This window comes from Carlito syrichta, unplaced genomic scaffold (genome assembly GCF_000164805.1).
Source record: "Carlito syrichta isolate Samal-C Ts95f unplaced genomic scaffold, Tarsius_syrichta-2.0.1 Scaffold307152, whole genome shotgun sequence".
NCBI classification, from domain to species: Eukaryota; Metazoa; Chordata; class Mammalia; order Primates; family Tarsiidae; genus Carlito; species Carlito syrichta.
In genome coordinates this window covers 58,279-78,083 of record NW_007251248.1, presented here as the reverse complement: position 1 = coordinate 78,083, position 19,805 = coordinate 58,279, and the positions used below count along the sequence as shown (strand labels likewise).

At 52.1% G+C, this 19,805-nt stretch overlaps 2 protein-coding genes across 3 annotated transcripts in view; both read left to right on the top strand.

Annotated features, from left to right (window-relative positions):
* Nucleotides 1-16,298, top strand: part of MARCH2 (membrane associated ring-CH-type finger 2) — a 19,056-nt gene extending 2,758 nt beyond the window's left edge. The window contains exons 2-5 of one of the 2 annotated variants that reach the window (XM_008063939.2): nt 780-1,006; nt 10,272-10,467; nt 11,786-11,995; nt 15,691-16,298. In XM_008063939.2, coding sequence (XP_008062130.1) covers nt 831-1,006; nt 10,272-10,467; nt 11,786-11,995; nt 15,691-15,849 — 741 coding nt within the window. In that variant the 5' untranslated portion in view covers nt 780-830 and the 3' untranslated portion in view covers nt 15,850-16,298. Of the gene's footprint in view, nt 1-776; nt 1,007-10,271; nt 10,468-11,785; nt 11,996-15,690 lie in introns of those variants that run through there. The other variant, XM_021715482.1, reaches the window with a different exon arrangement.
* HNRNPM (heterogeneous nuclear ribonucleoprotein M) overlaps nt 12,047-19,805 on the top strand; it is a 54,196-nt gene continuing 46,437 nt past the window's right edge. Inside the window, exons 1-2 of the mRNA XM_021715481.1 lie at nt 12,047-12,069; nt 14,416-14,422. The gene's annotated coding sequence lies outside the window, so the exon portion shown is untranslated. The remainder of the gene's footprint in view (nt 12,070-14,415; nt 14,423-19,805) is intronic.

Genomic DNA, 19,805 nt, shown 5'->3' with positions numbered 1-19,805 from the left:
CACTCACCTTGGCCTCCCAAAGTGCTGGGATGACAGGCTGAGCCACCGAGCCCGGCCAGGAATCAAGTACTTGAAGGTCAAGTCTGTGCCTGGAAGGCACCCGGCACAGGGTGCTGCATACATAGGTGCTCCCTGACTGTCAAGTGCTGTTACCATATCTGGAAAGGTGATATTGATTGGAAAGTAGCCTTGTAGGCTTTGAGGACAGGAGTAGGCCTAGCTTTTCTTTATCCTGTTTTTCGTTTGTTTTTTGAAATAGAGTCTCCCTCTGCTACCCAGGCTGGAGTGTAATCAGAGTTCACTGCAGCTGCGAACTCCTGGGTTCCAGTGATGCTCCCACCTCAGCTTCCGGAGTAGCTGGGACCACAGACGCTCATGCCCGGCTAAATTATTCATTTTTTGTAGAGATGGGGTTTCACTCTGTCGCCCAGGCTGGTCTCGAACTCCTGGTTTCAAGTGATCCTCCTGCTCGCTCAGCCTTCCGATTAGCTGGGGTTACAGGCATGAGCCACCGTGCTCAGACAAGCCTAACTTTTCTTAGGAACACGAAGGATGATACAGCAGAAGCCGCCACAGTGTGCCAGGCTTGTGCTGAGTTTCATGCATTATCTCAATCCTCACTGGCCCCGCAAAGCCCCACTTTACAGACTGGGCAAACTGAGGCTCAAAGACGCAAGTACTTGCCCATGATCCCTAGAGCCATGACAAGAGGAAACTCCGCCCCCAGTCCGCTGGGCTCACTAACCCTGCCCTTCCCCTCCCTGCTGGCCTCTCCCCAGGCTCTTGGGATCATGGGCCTCAGGCCCTGAGGACACAGGCTCCCTGTGGCCATGACGACGGGTGACTGCTGCCACCTTCCTGGCTCCCTGTGTGACTGCTCTGGCAGCCCTGCCTTCTCCAAGGTCCTGGAGGCCACGGGCCTCGGGCCACCCCAGTACGTGGCGCAGGTGACTTCGAGGGATGGCCGGCTCCTTTCAACTGTCATCCGGGCCTTGGATACACCGAGGTGAGTGGGGACTGGGTAGGTGTCTTGACCTTTGCTCCCTCTTCTGTCTGGGCCCAGTGATTTCCTCCCAGCCTGGGGTCAGAAGTCCAGCCATCTAGAGAGGTCAGGTGGGTAAATATACAAGGGAAAGGGCCCAGACAATAATCATCATGTGGAAACAGAGGGCAAGGCTGGCCAGGGCTGAGTCTTCAGAAAAAGCCATAATTTCAAGTTATCGTGCAAAATCTCAAGGTCAGTTGGCGGGTACCTCATACTTTGGGGAGGCAGCCTAGGGAGAGGCTAGGAATGGAGGCTGTGGACTCCTAGTGCCTGGGCTCTGGTCCTGCGTGGATGCCTCTCTTTCCTGGAGTGATCTGGGATAAGTTACTCCTGTCCTAGTATATCTTTTTTTTTTGAGTTGGAGTCTCACTCTGTCGCCCAGACTGGAGTGCAGTGGCCGCCCCTGGCCACCGCAGCCTTGACCTACTGGGCCCCAGCGATCCTTCCGCCTCAGCCTTCCGAGTAGCTGGAATTACAGGCATGCGCTACCACGCCTGGCTGATTTTTTGATTTACTGTAGAGTTGAGGTCTCGCTGCCCAGGCGGGTCTCGAACCTGTGGGCTCAGGCAATCCACTCACCTCAGCCTCCCAAAGGTACGGGATTACAGGCTGAGCCACCGAGCACGGCTATCTTTTTTTTTTTTAAGATGAAGTCTCACTCTGTCACCCAGACTGGAGTGCAGTGGCTCCATCACAGCTCACTGCAACCTCAAATTCTTGGGCTCAAGCAATCCTCCTGCCTTGGCCTCTCATCGTGCTGGGCTTACAGGTGTGAGCCATCACTCTGGGCCGACCCACCACTGTACCTCTGAAATGGGAACAACCTTCCTCACCGGTTGTTCTGAGAATGTGATGCCGTGGTCCACATGAAGTGCCTGCAAGGGAGTTCATTCAACACTCTGTAGGCTGTCCATAAATCTACTTCAAACTTGGCCCTGGCCTTCCAGACCCTTCTGTAAGCTGAATCTGCTTGGTTCCCCAACTTGTGATCAGTTCCAAGGAAAAGCGTTTTAAGGAAACCTCACCCACATTTAATCCATTTTAACTCACTTAGATTTAAAATAGCCACCTGCTTGGCTAGGGAAGTGAGTTGTTTTTCTTTTCAGTGTTTCAAATTTTACAAATTATCGTTAAGTTTATTTATTTATTTTTGAATTGCAGTCTCACTCCGTCGCCCAGTCTGGAGTGCAGTGGCATGATCACGGCCACCGCAGCCTCGACCTGCTGGGCTCAGGCTATCCTTCCACCTCAGCCTTCCAAGTAGCTGGAACTACAGTCACGTGACACCACGCCTGGCTAATTTTTTGATTTATTGTAGAGACATGGTCTTGCCAAGTTGTCCAGGCTAGTCTAGAACCCCTGGACTCAGGCAATCCTTTCACCTCGGCCTCCCAAAGTTCTGGGATTACAGGCTTGAGCCACCACACCCAGCTGTTAAGTTTATCTGGTACAATTTAATTCATAAACTTTTCTCCCCCAAATTTTGGAAATTGTGATAAAATATACATTACATAAAATGTACCATCTTAACCACTAGATGTACAGTTTAGGGTCATCAAGTACAGTCACATGGTTGTACAACCATCACCACCATCATCTTCAGAACTTGCTTCTCTTCACAAATGAAATCTCTGTCCCCATGAAATGCTTATTCCCCATGCCCTTCCCAGCTCCTGGCACCCCCGCATGCTACTTTGTCTCTCTGTGAACTTGACGACTCCACGGGCCTCCTAAGAATGGGATCTCATGGGATATGTCCTTTTGTGTCCGGCTTGTTTCTTAGTATGATGTTCTCAAGGTCTATCCATGATGTAGCAAATGTCAGAATTAATTAAATATATATGTATATTTTCAGTTGGGGTCTCACTCTGTCACCCAGGCTAGAGTGCAGTGGCACGATCACAACTCACCACAACCTCAACTTCCTAGACTCAGGTGATCCTTCTGCCTCAGCCTCTCAAGTAGCTGGGACTACAGGCGCCCGCCACCACGTCCAGCTGATTTTTTTATTTTTACTTTTTTGTAGAGACAGGTCTCACTATGTTGCCCAGGCTGGTCTTGAATTCCTGGGCTCAAGCAATCTTCCCACATCCACTTCCCAAAGTGCTGGGATTACAGGTGTGAGTTGCTGTGCCTGGCCTGAATTTTTTTTATTTAAAAATAAAATCATAGGCTGGGCATGGTGGCTCACGCCTATAATCCCAGCAAGAGGAGGCAAGAGGAGTGCCTGAGCCCAGGGGTTCAAGACTAGCCCGGGCAACTTAGCAAGACCTCCTCTGTACAATAAATAAAAAAATTAAGTTGTGCTCAGTGACTCGGCCTGTAATCCTGTGCTTTGGGAGGCTGAGGTGAGTGGATTGCCTGAGCTCATGGGTTCGAGACCCACCTGGGCAACTTGGCGAGACCTCATCTCTACAATAAATCAAAAAATTAGCCGAGCGTGGTAGCGCGTGCCTGTAGTCCCAGCTACTTGGAAGGCTGAGGCTGAAGGATCGCCAGAGCCCAGCAGATCAAGGCTGTGGTGGCCGGGAGCGTGCCACTGCACTCCAGTCTGGGTAACAGAGTGAGACTCCAACTAAAAAAAAAAAAAAAAAATGTAGCCAGCTGTGGTGGTGTGCATTTGTAGTCCCATCTTCTCAGGGAGCTTAGGTGGAAGGATCACCTGTGCCCAGTAGGTCATGGCTGTGGTAGCCACAATCGTGCCACTGCACTCCAGTCTGGGCAACAGAGTGAGACCCTGACTCAAAAAATAAATAAAGAATTAAAATTTAAAAACAAACAAAAAAATAAAAATAAGTAGACGGAAGCCCTGAGGCCCTCTGGAGAGCAGCCTGCTGCTCGCTATCTCAGTCTTTGCCTGGTGTCACTTTCTCCAGGAAGCCTTCCTGGACCCAGATCAGGTTGGATATGTTCCTTCTGGGCATACTGCAGGGTGCTGGCGTGGACATCCCCAGCTCCATCAGACCCCTTTGGAGGCAGAGAGGGATCTGAGCTGGTAGAGCCCGGCCCAGAGTAGGGGGACCCTTGGTGGGCTCAGAGGCTTCCCAGCCAGGACTGCCGGGGCAAGGTGTGGGGCAGGGGTTGACTGTAGCTGGAGTCTCCTTGCCTGGGAGGCCTGAGGAGCAAGGCCCAGACAGAGCGAGTGGACCCCACCTTGCCTCTCCCTTCCTTCTTACATCTGGGGAAAACTGACATTTACCAAGGTCCCACCCACCTCTGCCACGCCCTCAGATGGGTGAGGACAGTAGCGCAGCCCCTCTGGATTGACTGTTCCCTCTCCCGTCATGGCCAATGGCAGCCGCTTATCAGGGACCTTTTCTTGGGTCCAGCCCAACCAAGGTACCGCAGGTGGCCAAGACAGCCAGGCACCTTGAGCCCAGAGAACCCTTCTGGACCTATTCCTCGGCCTCTTAGCCGGCGCCTCCTGCTGAAGGAGCTCGGTGACCTGAGGGTCTTGTTTCTTGTTCTCCCCTCTGCCTTTGCTTTTTAATTTAATTTTAAGTTTTTTTTGTGTGTGTGTGTGTTGGAGTCTCACTCTGTTGCCCAGGCTGGAATGCAGTGACACGCCCACAGCCACTGTAGGCTCAGGCGATCCTTCCTCTTCAGCCTTCCAGAGAGCTGGAACTACAGGCACGTGCCACCATGACCGGCTGATTTTTTGATTTATTGTAGAGATGAGGTCTCGCCAAGTTGCCCAGGCTGGTCTCGAACCTCTGGTCTCAGGCAATCTTCTCCCCTCGGCCTCCGAAAGTGCTGGGATTACAGGCTTGAGCAACTGTGCCTGGCCTAAGTTTTTTTTTTTTTTGAGTCAGTGTCTCTGTCATGCAGGCTGGTATATGTGGTGTGATCATAGCTCACTGCAGTCTCAAACTTCTGGGTGCAAGGGATCCTCCCACCTCAGCCTCCTGAGTAGCTGGGACTATAGGTGCATGCCATCACGCCCGGCTAATTATTTTGTAGACACAAGGTTTTGCTATGTTGCCCCGGCTGGTCTTGAACTTCTGGGCTCAAGCATCCTTCTGCCTTGGACTCCCAAAGCGCTGGATTTACAGGTGTGAGCCACCATGCCCGGCCTCCCCCCTATCTTTGGATGCAACTCAACCCAAACCTTCCCAGGCTAGAGGCCACATAAAAACAGTCCTTCACAAAGAGAATGCGGGTTTGTCCAAAGGGCAACATCCAGACTTGTGGCCTTCCTTCCAGTCTCCCGGCCAGTCTGTCCAAGAATAAATGGAAATCCTTCCTCCCGCTGCCTCTGGGAGGTGCCGGCCTTGGCTGAGGCCACACACAGCAGGTCACTGGGGTCCCCTTCTGGCCCTGTAACACCTCCTTCTAGTAAGCCTCTGCCATCCAAGAGCCAAAGTGGGACTCAAGATGTCACATCAGCACCCTGGCTGGTTCCATGATCAAAAAGATCAAACCTTCCATTTGCCTCCATGGTGACCCTGATTCCTGGGGGCATGTGGTTGCAATGTTGGCAGGGACTAGGCAGGCAGAGACTTCTAGACTCTGAAACCCACAGAGGTCAACGAGGGAGGCCCAGGAGCCACCTCCAGGGCCCAGAACAGTCCACAAAGGCTCAGACTCTGCCCTGCAGGCTGGGAGCGAACCCAGCCCCTTTTGGGAGCTATCCTGAACATCTCTGCATCCTGGCCTTCCACCTGGCCTCCCTCCCACTATCCTTTCCCTGGGGCCTCCGTTTCTTTATTTACTCTCTCCCCATTTCCTTCACATCTATGTCTTTTGCATTCTTTCCCTGCCGGAGTTTCGCAAGCAAAGCCCTTTTCTCCTGTGCATCATTTGAGGGAGGTGGTGTGGCATAGCGTGACCGCCAAGGGTGCTTCAGTCCTGGATCAGGACTTCCCTGGTTCCAGTTCCAGCTTCTTGGACTCTGAGCTGTGTTAGTTTGCACTAATGAGTGAACTCTTCCATGCTTCCATTTCTCCAGCTGTAAAATGAGGGCAAAAATAGCACCTCTGCCTGGGCCTGGTGGCTCAAGTCTGTAATCCCAGCACTTTGGGAGGCTGAGGTGAGAGTATTGCCTGAGCCCATGGGTTTGAGACCAGCCTGGATGACTTGGTGAGACCTCGTATCTACAATAAATTAAAAAATTAGCCGGGTGTGGTGCCACACACCTGTAGTTCCAGTTACTTGGAAGGCCGAGGCGGAAGGATTGCCGGAGCCCAGTGGGTCGATGCTGGGGTGGCCATGAGCGTGCCACTGCACTCCAGCCTGGGCGATGGAGTGAGACTCCAAATCAAAAAAAAAAAAAAAAAAAAAAAAAAATAGCACCTTCTGCTGGGTGTGGTAGCTCTCACCTATAATCCCAGCACTTTGGGAGGTTGATGAGGGAGGATCACTTGAGGCCAGGAGCTTGAGAACAGCCTGGGCAACATAGCAAGACCCCATAAATACAATTTTTAAAAAATGTTTTTTTTGAGTCATGGTCTCACCCTGTCACTCAGGCTGAGTGCAATGGCATGATCACAGCTTACCATAGCTTCTACCTCCTGGGCTCAGGTGACCCTCTCACAATCTCCTGTGTAGCTGGGATTACAGGTGCACACCACCATGACCTGGCTAATTTTTTTATTTTTTGTAGAGACGAAATCTCACTATGTTGCCTGGGCTGGTCTCGAACTCCTGGCCTCAAGCAGTTCTCCTACCTCAGCCTCTCTAAGTGCTGGGATTACAGGTGTGAGCCACCGCACCTGGCTCGGGATTACAGGTGTGAGCCACCGCACCTGGCCCATACAATAAAAATTTAGAAAAATAGCACCTTTCTCACAGGCTCATTATGAGAATGAGAGAAATCCATCCAGATGCTACTCTTTGAAACTGCCTGGTCCATAGTGAGTGCTCAAGCAATACTCAATCAATACTAAATTTTGGTTTTTTTTTTTAAATTTTCTCTGAACTTGCTCTTCCAGAGTCTTTCTGGGTTTCCAGAACAAGCTCCAAACGGACACAGCTCTTCCTCAAGAGCTTCCTCTGGTCATTTCCATTTCCGAGTTGCTTCCTGGATCAGAGATTCCTTTTCTGTTAATGTTTTTTTGTTTTTTTTTTTTTGGTGTGTGTGTTGAGGGGGAGGGTGGATCAGGGTTTGGAACTGGAAAGGAGCCTGGTCAGCCATGCCCTTTTACCATTGTAGGAGAAAATACCACCCAGGGACAGGACTGCAAGAAGGCAGAATGAGCAACCTGTTGGGCTCTTTTTACTTTCTTCTTTTTATTTTTTTGAGTCGTGGTCTCACTCTGTCGCCCAGGCTAGAATGCAGTGGCACAATCATGGCTCACCACAGCCTCGACCTCCCGCCTCAGTCTCCCGAGTAGCTGGAACTAGAGTTGCAAGCCACAAACCCCAGCTAATTTTTTTTTCTTTTCTTCTTCTTCTTCTTTTTTTTATAGTTTGGGAATATCATTTACTTACAAAGTAAATTAGAAAGAGGGAGAAAAGTCACCTCCCTAAGGTAAGGAAGGGAGCCAAAGGTTAGGAAAACATGATGGCCATTGCTCAAAGAGCTACATGGCCAGACCAGAGCTTAGCAAAACAATGGTCCTAATTTATTCTTTTGATTTTTTTGTCTCACTGTGTTGCCCAGGCTGGTCTCTAACTCCTGGGCTCAAGCACCTAGACCTCCCAAAGCGCTGGGATTTCAGGCGTGAACCACTGCACCCGACCTGTTGGGCCCTTTTTAAAGCAGCCAGGCCCCACCCTGCAAGAGGAGAGTCTGAGAAAAGGAGAGAAAACAATAATTTCCAAGGGGAAACTGGTGTTATCTGAAAAAGAGCTCTTTGTGTGTCTCTGAAGTCTGATTTCTGGGCAGAAATGTTTGGAAAACAATGACTCATGTGGTGGGCAATCTCTGGACCCATAAGGCCACACCCCCTGCCTCCTGAGCTGCCCTGGGAAGGACCGGCATCCCCAGAGACTGGGCTGGGGCTGGAGACTTTTCCCACGGCCATGTTCTGGGGACAGGATGCTTTTTTTTTTTTTAGTTGGAGTCTCATGCTGTTGCCCAGGCTAGAGTGCAGTGGCATACTCATGGCCACCCCAGTGTCGACCTGCTGGGCTCAGACGATCCTTCCATGTCAGCCTTTCAAGTAGCTAGAACTACACACACGTGCTACCACGCCTGGCTAATTTTTTATTTATTATAGAGACGAGGTCTCACCAAGTTGCCCAGGCTGGTCTCGAACCTGCGGGTTTAGGCAATCCATTCGCCTCGATCTCCCAAAGCGCCAGGATTACAGGCTGAACCACTGAGCCCGGCCATTTTTTTTTTTTTTTTGAGTCGGAGTCTCACTCTATCACCCAGGCTGAAGTGCAGTGGCCTGCTCACTGCCATTGCAGCCTCGACCTGCTGGGCTCAGGTGATCCAGGTAGCTGGAACCACGGGCATGCCTCAGCCTTCCAAGTAGCTGGAACCACAGGTATGCACCACCATGCCCAGCTAATTTTTTTGATTTATTGTAGAGATGAGGTTTCATCATATTGCTCAGACTGGTCTCAAACTCCTGAGTTCAGGCAATCCTCTTGTCTCTGCCTCCCAAAGTGCTGGGATATAGGCATGAGCCACTGTGTCTGGCAGGGGGATGCTTATGTCTGTTTCTCCTTCACGAGAGCAGAGAAGCAGGTAAGCCATTCTGTCTGGACACATGGGTTTCTCCAGCAGTGTGGCCTTCAGGTGTGGCTAGATCCAGGGCCTCTGTTGATGCCTTGGGAATCCACCTTTTCCTGTCTCTCAGCTCTGCTTTCCTCTGTGTTGGCATCATTCTCAGGCTCCATGTGGAGACTAGGCAACTGTGAGCGGCCCTAGGCTTATGTCAGCCTTGCTACATAAGCAAGGAGCTTAAGGGGAAAAAAGAATTCCAGCAACTAATTCTCAGGGGTTCTGACATTGTCGCACAAGCCCTTTCCTGAGCCAGTCCCCGTGACCAGGGCTGTGTGGTGTTCTGATTGTTCAGGTCTGAGGTCATGAGGGGTGTTAGCTCTGCCCTTGTTCTTAAGGACCAAGGGCTAAGAGTAGGGTAGTTTGGCCAGGCATGATGGCTCATGCCTGTAGTCCTAGCACTTTGGGAGGCTGAGGCAGGAGGATCGCTTGAACCCAGGAATTTGAGACCAGCCTGGGCAATGTAGCGAGGCCTCATCTCTACAAAAATTAAAAAAAAAAAAAATGCTGGACTCGGTGGCTCAGCCTGTAATCCCAGCACTTTGGGAGGCCGCGAGACAAGTGGATTGCCTGAACCCGTGGGTTCGAGACCAGCCCGGGCAACTTGGCGAGATCTTGCCTCTACAAATAGCCAGGTGTGGTAGCGCACACTTATAGTTCCAGCTTTTTGGAAGGCTGAGGTGGAAGATCACCTAAGCCCAGCAGGTTGATGCTAGGGTGGCTGTGAGCGTGCCACTGCACTCCAGCCTGGGCGACGGAGTGACTCCAACTCAAAAAAAAAAACAAAAAAAGTTAAAAAAATAAAAAAAAAATTAGGCCGGGCTCAGTGGCTCAGCCTGTCATCCCGCGCCTTTGGGAGGCTGAGGTGAGTGGATGGCCTGAGCCCACGGGTTCGAGACCCGCCTGGGCAGGCGAGACCTCATCTCTACAATAAATCAAAAAAATCAGCCGGGCGTGGTAGCGCGTGCCTGTAATTCCAGCTACTCGGAAGGCTGAGACGAAAGGATCGCTGGAGCCCAGCAGGTCGAGGCTGTGGTGGCTGGGAGCGGCCACTGCACCCCAGTCTGGGCGACAGTGAGACTCCAACTCAAAAAAAAAATAAAATATAAATAAATAAATAAATAAATAAAATTAGCTGGGCATCATGGCACACACCTGTAGTCCTAGCTACTCGGGAGGCTGAGGTGAGTCATGATGATGCCAATTCACTGCAGCCTGGGTGACAGAGTGAGACCCTGACTCAAAAAAAAGAAAAGGAAAGAAAAAAAAAAGAGTGGGGTAGTTAGTTACCAAGGAGAATTAAGGTAGTATTTTAGGAAAATTTGGTGAGGACGTTTTGGGGGCAAGTATGAGGAAGAGAGCACATCACTATACCTGTGGGAGTCTGGGAAGTCTTCCCAAAGGAGAGGACATTTGAAGGTGGGCATTGAAGGGTAAGTAGGAGCTCACCAAGTGGCAGCATGGGGCCAACAGTGAGCTTGTGCTCCAGTGGATAGTGAAGTAGGTGTAGATCGGAAGCCTGGTCATTGTTCATGGGTCTATCTCTGTGTCCAGTGATGGTCCTTTCTGCCGGATCTGCCATGAGGGAGCGAATGGGGAGAGCTTGCTGTCCCCGTGTGGCTGCACTGGCACACTGGGCGCCGTGCACAAGAGCTGTCTGGAGAGGTGGCTGTCTTCGTCCAACACCAGCTACTGTGAACTGTGCCACACGGAGTTTGCAGTGGAGAAGCGGCCCCGGCCCCTCACAGAGGTACCTGTGGGCGTCTGAGATCAGGCCCGAGCCAGAAGGCGGGGTTGCCCTGAGGGACTCCGGGGAACAGGCAGGCAGCTTCTCCATAGGCTGCCCTCCCCACAGCCAGGGTAGATTCTGCTGACCCGGGCAGGGGGCCCAGCCTGGAGTTCTACCCACCAAACCTGCTACCCCATCCCTGCACTGACTCACTTTCTCACCAGCACATCTTTCTTGAGCATGTGCACTGGGCCCAGCATTCTGTTAGGCACTGGGGACCCAGCCACCAACAAGACACATATGGCCGACGTCAATCAATGGAGCAGCTGGTTGCTGGGAGCAGCAGTGCTACAAGGAAAATGTTGGGGGCGGGGCATGAATGAGGCAACCACTTGGGTCAGGCGAGGCCTCCGCAGGAGGTGAACCCCCAAGCTGAGGCTGAAGGGATGCAAAGAGCCCGGAAGGGCCATCCTGGCAGAGGACATAGCAGGTGCAAAGGCCCTGGAGCAGAAAAGCTTGGTGTTCTTGGTAAAGCCTGAGTGGGTGGTGGTGGCAGCGGCCTCAGCAGCCTTTGTGGGCCACATCCAGGAGCTTAGACTTAGCCTGAGTGTGGGGAACTGGCACCGAGACAGGGCATTTCCAGGCATGGGGGGTGCCCTCCCTGCCACCCTCGGGGGCGCGATGGGTGTCTCCCTTGGAGGCCACCGGTCTCCTCTCACCCCAGCCTGGTGTGGGGCAGCTGGGGAACTGCAGGGTGGGTGTCACCGGGCTGAAGTGTGACAGGCAGAGTCCAGCCCTGAGGCCACAGAGCAGTCAGGGTCACCATCCAGAGCCCCAGAGAAGCCCCTGGCCCTCCTGGGAGCCAGGCTCTCGCAAGAGTGGTGACAGGGCGATCCAGCCCCAGCCTGCCCGCCTCGCGCTCTGCCCTCCGTCTTCATGCCCCCCCCATGCCTGGTCTAGGCTGCACACTCCCACCTCAAGGCCTTGTTGCATCTGTGGTTCCCGCAGCCTGGAGTGCGGTCTCCCCCACTCTTCATGGGGTTTGCGGGTCTCATCCCTGAGAGGGGGTGGTGGGGGAGGGGTTTGGTCCCACCCATCAGAATGTCCGCTCGTCTGGGGGCGGCCCACCGTAGTAGCATGTCAGCCCAGGGGACTCAGGCCCTGAAGTGAGACCTCCGGGGTTCCAGTCTGGGCTCTGTGGATCACCTAGCCGTGTGAGTTCACCCCCCCGTGCCTCAGTTTCCCCATCTGCATCCTGGGCGCGGGCCCGCCCAGCGTCTCATTGAAGGCTCAGTAAGTGTTGGAGCAGCCCCCCTTCCCCCATCCCCTCTCCGTGCAGTGGCTGAAGGACCCCGGGCCGCGGACAGAGAAGCGGACGCTGTGCTGCGACATGGTGTGCTTCCTGTTCATCACGCCACTGGCCGCCATCTCAGGCTGGCTGTGCCTGCGCGGGGCCCAGGACCACCTCCGGCTACACAGCCGGCTCGAAGCCGTGGGGCTCATCGCCCTCACGATCGCCCTCTTCACCATCTACGTCCTCTGGACGCTGGTGAGTGGCTGCGGCCGCAGGGCGGGCGTCCGGGGCCCTCCCCCCCCGGGAGCAGCCGGGCGGGGGTCCGGCCCGTGATTTGGGTTGGGGTCCCCTGGCTGCCTCTGCGTCTGGCCCCCGAGTTCACCCCGCGTTGTGGGGAGCTTCAGATTCTGAGCCAGGTGTGAGCCTTGTCCTGAGTGCAGGATCCCTCATCCAAGAGCCCCCAAGATGAGGGGTTGGGGCGGGGGGGAGACTGGGAGAGAGAAATTGTGGAGGAGAAGGAGGAGCCAAGCCCCCAGGACTGAGTGAGGGAGAGCCGGAGAGATCGACACAGAGATACGGAGACGGACACTAGATTCCTTGCCCAAGGCTGGGGAGGTGGCTGGTGCAGTCCCAGCTACTCAGGAGGCCAGCTATGAGAGGGCCACGACATGCCAGCCTGGGAGACAGCCAGACCTTGTCTTTATTTAATTTATTTATTTTTATTTTTTATTTTGGGGTTGGAGTCTCACTGTCACCCAGGCTAGAGTGCGGTGGCATGCTCATGGCCACCGCAGCCTTGACCTGCTGGGCTCAGAAGATCCTTCTGCCTCAGTCTTCCAAGTAGCTGGGACTACAAACATGCACTACCCCGCCCGGCTAATTTTTTAGAACTTATTGTGGAGATAAGGCTCGCCAAGTTGCCCAGGATGGTCTCGAACCCCTGGGCTCGGGCAGTCCTCTCACTTCGGCCTCCCAAAGTGCTGGGATTACAGGCTTGAGTCACCATGCCCGGCCTATTTTATTTTGTTTCTCTTAGACCCTGTCTTTAAAAAAAAACAAAACAAAACTGGAGGCAGTGGCTCGTGCCTGTAATCCCAGCACTTTGAGAAGTCAAGGCAGGAGAACTGCTTGAGCCTGGGAGCTCCAGACCAGCCTGGGCAACATAACTAGACCTGGTCAAAAGATCAAAAAAATCAAAAAAAGATCAAAAAAATTAGCCAGGCATGGTGGTGCATGCCTGTAGTCCCAGCTATTCGGGAAGTTGAGGTGGAAAGATTGTCTGAGCCCAAGAGGTCAAGGCTGCTGAGAGCCATGATTGTGCCACTGCACTTCAGCCTGGGCTACAGAGTGAGACGTTGACTTAAAAAAAAAATACAGAAGGAAAGGAAAAAACAAAAAAGAGCCCTTGCTCAGAGAGATAAAGCATCCTCCCATCTCACCTCTCAGATATAACCACCGTTGACTGCTGTGGGGGTGTCCCCTCCTCAATAAGTAGTTTCCAAGCATCTGCCAGCATTTATAACAAATAAAAATAGGGTGAAGTCATAGCTACTGTTTTGCCATCTGCTTGTTTTCACTTTGCTGGTATCCTTTAAAAAACCAATAAGGCAGCACCAGCAGACAGTCATTGTATGTGTGTACCATATTTATTTAACCCACCCCTCTTGACAGACACTGGGATTCTTTCCAATACATTTTTTTCCCTTCTTTTTTTTTCTGTTATGAACAGTGTTTTGGGCCCTGCCTGCGCAAATGTTTCTTAAGAACTTGCTTGAGCCGGGCACGGTGGCTCATGCCGGTAATCCCAGCACTTTGGGAGGCAGAGGTAAGAGGATTGCCTGAGTCCACAGGTTCAAGACCAGCCTGGGCAACTTGGTGAGACCTCATCTCTACAATAAGTTTTTAAAAAATTAGCCAGGCGTGGAGGTGCACGCCTGTGGTTCCAGCTACTTGGAAGGCTGAGGCGGAAGGATTGCCTGAGCCCAGCAGCTAGAGGCTGTGGTAGCTGTGAGTGTGCCACTGCACTCCAGCCTGGGAGACAGCAGGGACTCTGACTCAAAAAAAAAAAAAAAAAAGAACTTGCTTGGTCAAAAGATATGAATAATTGACATTTATTTAAAAAAAATTTTGTTCTGCCTGGCTAATTTTTTTGATTTTTTTGTAGAGATGGGGTCTTGCTATGTTGCCCAGGCTGGTCTCAAACTCCCAGGCTTAAGCGATCCTTCCACCTCAGCCTCCCAAAGTGCTGGGATTACAGGCATGAGCCACCGTGCTTGATCCTATTTTTAAATTTTTTTAAGGGACTATTCTTTAGAGCAGTTTTAGATTCATGGTAAAATTGAGAAGAAAGTACAGAGAGTTCCTATATAACATCCCCAACACACATGCACCCTCTTCAGATCAATTGCCATTACCAGAGGGGTACATTTGTTATAATAAATGAAATTTTATAGACACATCCTTATCTCCCAAGTTCAAGTTCACATGAGGGCTCATTCTTGGGGTTGTACATTCTATAGGTTTGGACAGATATATAATGACATGTATCTTATTATAGTACTGTATCATACAAAGTAGTTTCATTGCCCTAAAAATCCTCTGTGCTGCCTGGTGCAGTGGCTCAGGCCTATAATCCCAGTACTTTAGGAGGCCAAGGCAAGAGGCAATTGCCTGAGCTCAGGGGTTCAAGATCAGTCTGAACAACTTGGCGAGACCTTGTCTCTACAATAAAATAAAATAAAAAAATAGCCAGTAGGGTGGCGCATGCCTGTGATTCCAGCTACTTGGAAGGCTGAGGCAGAAGGATCACCTGAGCCTAGCAGGTTGAGGCTATGGTGGCCATGAGTGTGTCAGCCTGGGGAACAGAGTGCAACTCTGACTAAAATAATAACAATACTACTACTACTAATAATAATTCTCTGTGTTTCACCTATTTCTCCCTCCTTCTCTCCTTCTCCCAGCCCCTAGAAAGCACTGGCCTTTTACTGTTGGTGGTTTTGCCTTTTTCAGAGTGTCTTATAGTTGGATTCAGAGAGTATGTAGCCTTTTCAGACTGGCTTCTATCACTTAGTAATATGTGTTTAAGGTGTCTCCTTGTCCTTTGTTTGGTTTGTTTGTTTTTGAGACAGGGTCTTGCTATGTTGCCCAGGCTAATCTCATGCTCTTGGGCTTAAGTGAGCCCCCTGTCTCAACCTCCCAAGTAGTTGGGATTACAGGCATGAGCCACTGCACCTGACCTTCCACATCTTTCCATGGCTTGAGAGCTCATTTCATTCCTTTTTTTTTTTTTTTTTTTTTTGAGACAGAGTCTGGCTCTGTCACCCAGGCTGGAGTGCAGTGGTGTGACCATAGCTCACTGCTGCCTTGAACTCCTGGGCTCAAGCCAGCCTCCCACCTCAGCCTCCTGCCTCAGCCTTCTGAGTAGCCGGGACCACGCCCAGCTAATTTTCTTTTTTGTTGTTGTTGTTGAGATGAGGTCTTGCTGTGTTGCCTAAGCTGGTCTCCAGCTCCTGGACTCCTCCTGCCCCAGCCTCCCTAAGTGCTGGGATTACAGGGATGGCCCTAGAGCTCATTGGTTTTTAGTGCTGAATAATAGTCCACTGTTTGCACCACTATTTATAAATTCACCTAGTGAGGGAGTCTTGGTGGCTTCCAAGTTTTGGTAGTTGTGTGCCTGATTGACATTGACTCCCTTCCAAGAGGCTGTATCCCTCCCTTCCCACCAAGGAGCAGAAAAGGAGTCCCTTGCTCCCCGTGGGGTGGGGGCCCTCATCTTGTAGTACTCTGAAGGATGGTGGGGCGTGTCTCCTTTTCGGGTGTGAGAAATGCCTAGATGCGGCTCTGCTTCTGGAAGCCCTGGTTGAACCAGTGCGGGTGCCATGGGGGCCCACGTGCCTTCCTGGGGGCGGAGGCCTTCTGGGCCTGCCCGCTCACAGCAAGACTTCCTGCAGGTCTCCTTCCGCTACCATTGCCAGCTGTACTCCGAGTGGAGGAGGACCAACCAGAAAGTACGCCTGAAGATCCGGGGAGCAGACGGCTCCGAGGGGCGCCCGCACTCTCCAATGGCAGCTGGACTCCTGAAGAAGGTGGCAGAGGAGACGCCAGTATGAAGGCTGGGCCGCCAGGGCTCTGCCTCCGAGAGGCCAGAGGTAGCCGGCATGCCCTGGCATTCGGAAGGACGGAAGCTCCCTGATGCTTCCCACACAGCCAGATGCTTCTCAGGCCAAGGGAGTCATGCGAAGCCTGTGACCCTGCGTGAAGATATTTTCCGTTTTTTTTTTTTGCACACTGTTGGACATGACAAGGACAGATGGACATGGTCCTGAGCTTCACACAGAGCAGGCACCCTGATCTCATTCTGAGGTCCACTTGGCATCTTCTGGGCTGGCCGCTGTGGCCAGGGTGTCAAGGGTGCCCTTTGGGCTGGAAGGTTCCAGCAAGCTTCTCGCGCTTCTCTGCACCTGGCAGGCTTGCTTTCCGGCACCCTCAACTTTGTAAAGTTGCACTGCGTTTCAAAAGCCCACCCCGAATGAATAAAAGGAGCTCTTGCTGGACAAAATGAACTTGTCAGTTAATGTTTCTGAACTGAGGCCTCAGAGGGAGGGACCATTCAGAGGTTTAAAAAAAACACTTAGGATGTCTGTTTTGAGGGATGTGTTATAACACCCACAGGGAGAAGCAAAGTCTGAGTTTCCAAGGAAGGAGCAGGTAGCAGGGTTATATAAGGAATGATTTTTAAAGTAAATAAGTACAGTGATCGCCGAGTGCAGTGGCTCATGCCTGTAATCTCAGCACTTTGGGAGGCGGAGGCGAGAGAATTGCCTGAGCCCAGGGGTTTGAGACCAGGCTGGGCAATTTGGCGAGACCTCGTCTCTGCAGTAAATCAAGGAAAATTACTCAGATGTGGTGGTGCACGCCTGTAGTTCCAGCTACTTAGAAGGTTGAGGTGGAAGGTTTGCCTGAGTCCAGCAGGTCGAGGCTGCAGTGGCCATGAGCCTGCCACTGCCACTGCATTCCAGCCTGGGTGACAGAGTGAGACTCCAACTAAAAAACAACAACAACAACAAAAACCAATTTCTACTTTGCATCTACCACAGGCCAGATCACTGATAACTAATGGTGACAAGGTCCACACTCATGAAAGGTCACTATGAATAAAGGTCAGTTTTGAGTCTTCACAGGTATCCTCCCCTCCTCTGACTCTTGCTACCACCCTTGGGGGGAAGGAGTGGTTATCACTTTCATTTTACAGGTGAGAAGACTGAGACCCAGGGCAGTGAAGCCTTTGTCTAAGATAGAAGGCTGTAGAAAGTACAGTTGGGATGACCCCAGGTCTGCACTGCCCCAGTGCTGAGGTTTGTGGCCCACCTTCCAGGAAGACTCAGGTGCAGGATATGGTCATACTAATAACAGCGCCGACTTCCTGAGTGCTTTCTGTGTGCCTGAGCTTTTCATATGTAAGAGCTCTTGGCCACCCTCAAAGGTGAGTTCTGGGTTTGTTTCTGTCTTTGTTTTGTTTTTTGAGTCAGAGTCTCACTCTGTCGCCCAGGCTGAAGCCAATGGCATGCTCATAGCCACTGCAGCCTCAACCTGCTGAGCTCAGGTGATCCTTCCACCTCAGCCTTACGAGTAGCTGGAACTGGCCGGGCTTGGTGGCTCAAGTCTGTAGTCCCAGCACTTTGAGAGGCTGAGGCGAGTGAGTGGGTTGCCTGAGCCTGTAGGTTCGAGACCTGCCCAGGCAACTTGGTGAGACCTCATCTCTACAATAAATAAAAAATTAACCAGGTGTGGTAGCATACACCTGTAGTTCCAGCTACTTGGAAGGCTGAGGCAGAAGGATCGCTGAAGTCCAGCAGGTAACGCTGGGGTGGCCGTGAGTGTGCCATTGCACTTCGGCCTGGGTGATGGAGTGAGACTGCAACTCAAAAAAAGAAAAAAGAAAAAAACAAAAAACTCAAGTAGCTGGAACTACAGGCATGTGCCACCATGCCTAGCTAATTTTTCTTGATTTATTGTAGAGACGAGATCTCGCCAAGTTGCCCAGGCTGGTCTTGAACCCCTGAGTTCAGGCAGTCCTCTTGCTTCGGCCTCCCAGAGTGCTGGGGTTACAGGCATGAGCCACTGCGCCTGGCCTGAGGGTTTCTTATTAAACAGATTTGTAGCTGAGCAAACTGAGGCTCAGAGCAGGGGGATCACTCACTCAAGGTCTGTTTTCTGCATGAATCCCTGCCTGGTATGTAGAGCAAGAAAAGCAAGAAAATCTCTTTCTGCCCTGACTGCAAGGCTGAAGGGAAGCCAGTGTGGCTGTGAGAGTGGAGGTAACAGCAAAGCAGAAAGGCCCAGAGGCCAGAACCTGCTTGGCTGGTAGGAAGAGAATCAAGAAGGACCATGTGGCTGGAGCAGAGTCTGAGGGGCGGGAGGTCAGAGAGGTGGGCAGGGCCTCGTAGGCACTGGGTGACTGATGGTCTGCAGAAGCGCATGGTCACACCCAAGCACATCGCTCTGCTGCCCCTTGGAGTCTGGCACCTATCTCTCCCCAATCCAACTCTGAATCGTGGTGCCCTTGGAGATGATGTACAGATGATCCAGAATGCCACCATGAGAGGAGAAGACCGATTCCTCTGCAAATCTATTCTTCATCTTTTTCTTTTTTTTTTTTTTTGAGTCGGAGTCTCACTCAGTTGCCCAGTCTGGAGTGCTGTGGCACACTCACGACCCCAGCGTCGACCTGCTAGGCTCTGGAGTTCCTTCCGTCTCAGCCTTCCGAGTAGCCTGAGTAGCCGGAACTACAGGTGTGCACTACCATGCCCGGCTAATTTTTGATTGATTGTAGAAATGAGGTCTCACCAAGTTGCCCGGACTGGTCTCAAACCCGCGGGCTCAAGCTATCCACTTGCCTGGGCCTCCCAAAGTGCTGAGATTACAGGCTTAGCCACCGAGACCAGTGCTTCTTTTTTTTTTTTTTTAAGACAAGTCTTTTTTGTTTTGTTTTTGTTTTTTGAGTCGAGGTCTCACTCTGTTGCCCAGGCTCACAGCTACCACAGCCTCTATCTGATGGGTTCAAGAGATCCTTTGGCCTCAGCCTCCTGAGTAGCTGGGACTATAGGCGCGTGCTGTCACACCTGGCTATTTACTTTATTGTAGAGACAAGCTCTCAGTATGTTGCCCAGGCTAGTCTGGAACTCCTGGGCTCAGGCAATCCTCTTTCCTCTTGCTTGTCTCCCAAAGTGTTAGGATTACAGGTGTGAGCCACTGCGCCCAGCGCGCCCCCCCTTTTAACCTTGAGTCGAGGTCTCACTCTATCACCCAGGCTGGAGTGCAGTGGCACGATCATGGTTCACCACAGTCTCGACCTCCTGGCCTCAGGGAATCCTCTCGCCTCAGTCTCCCAAATAGCTAGGACTGCAGGGGCGTGCCACCACGCCTAATTTTTTAATTATTTGTAGAGACGAGGTCTCACTATGTTGCCCAGGCTCATCTGGAACTCCTGGACTCAAGCGATCCTTCTGCCTCAGCCTTCTGAGTAACTGGGTCTACAGACGCGCACCACCACGCCCAGTTAATTTTTTTATTTTTATTTTTTTTTACAGCAGAGATGAGGTCTCGCTATGTTGCCGGGGCTGGTCTCGCACTCCCGGGCTCAAGCGATCCTCCAGCCTCGGCCTCCCAATGTGCTGGGATTACAGGCGTGAGCCACCGCGCCCCGCCCAAGTCTCTCCTAATAACTTTCAATTACATGGAGAAGAAAGGTTTGGTCTGGTGTTAGCCTGTCTAAATTCCTGTAAACCTTCCAGGATCCCCCCAGACAGAACTTTCACTGCCCCTCTGCCCCAGCTCTGGTGACAGAAAGTTGAGTGATTAGGTCCGGGCGTGTGTAGGGGGGTGGGTGGGGTGACAACGCCCGTACCGAACCTCGAGGGCGGTCGGCACGAGCACCCGCCTAACCCAAGTTGGCCTCGGGAATGAATAAATCTACGGGGGCCGGTCCGCGCCTGCGCGCGGAAGGGGCGTGGCCCGGAGTAGGGGCGTGGCCGGGGGGCACGAACCGGCAGCGGCGCGCGCAGAC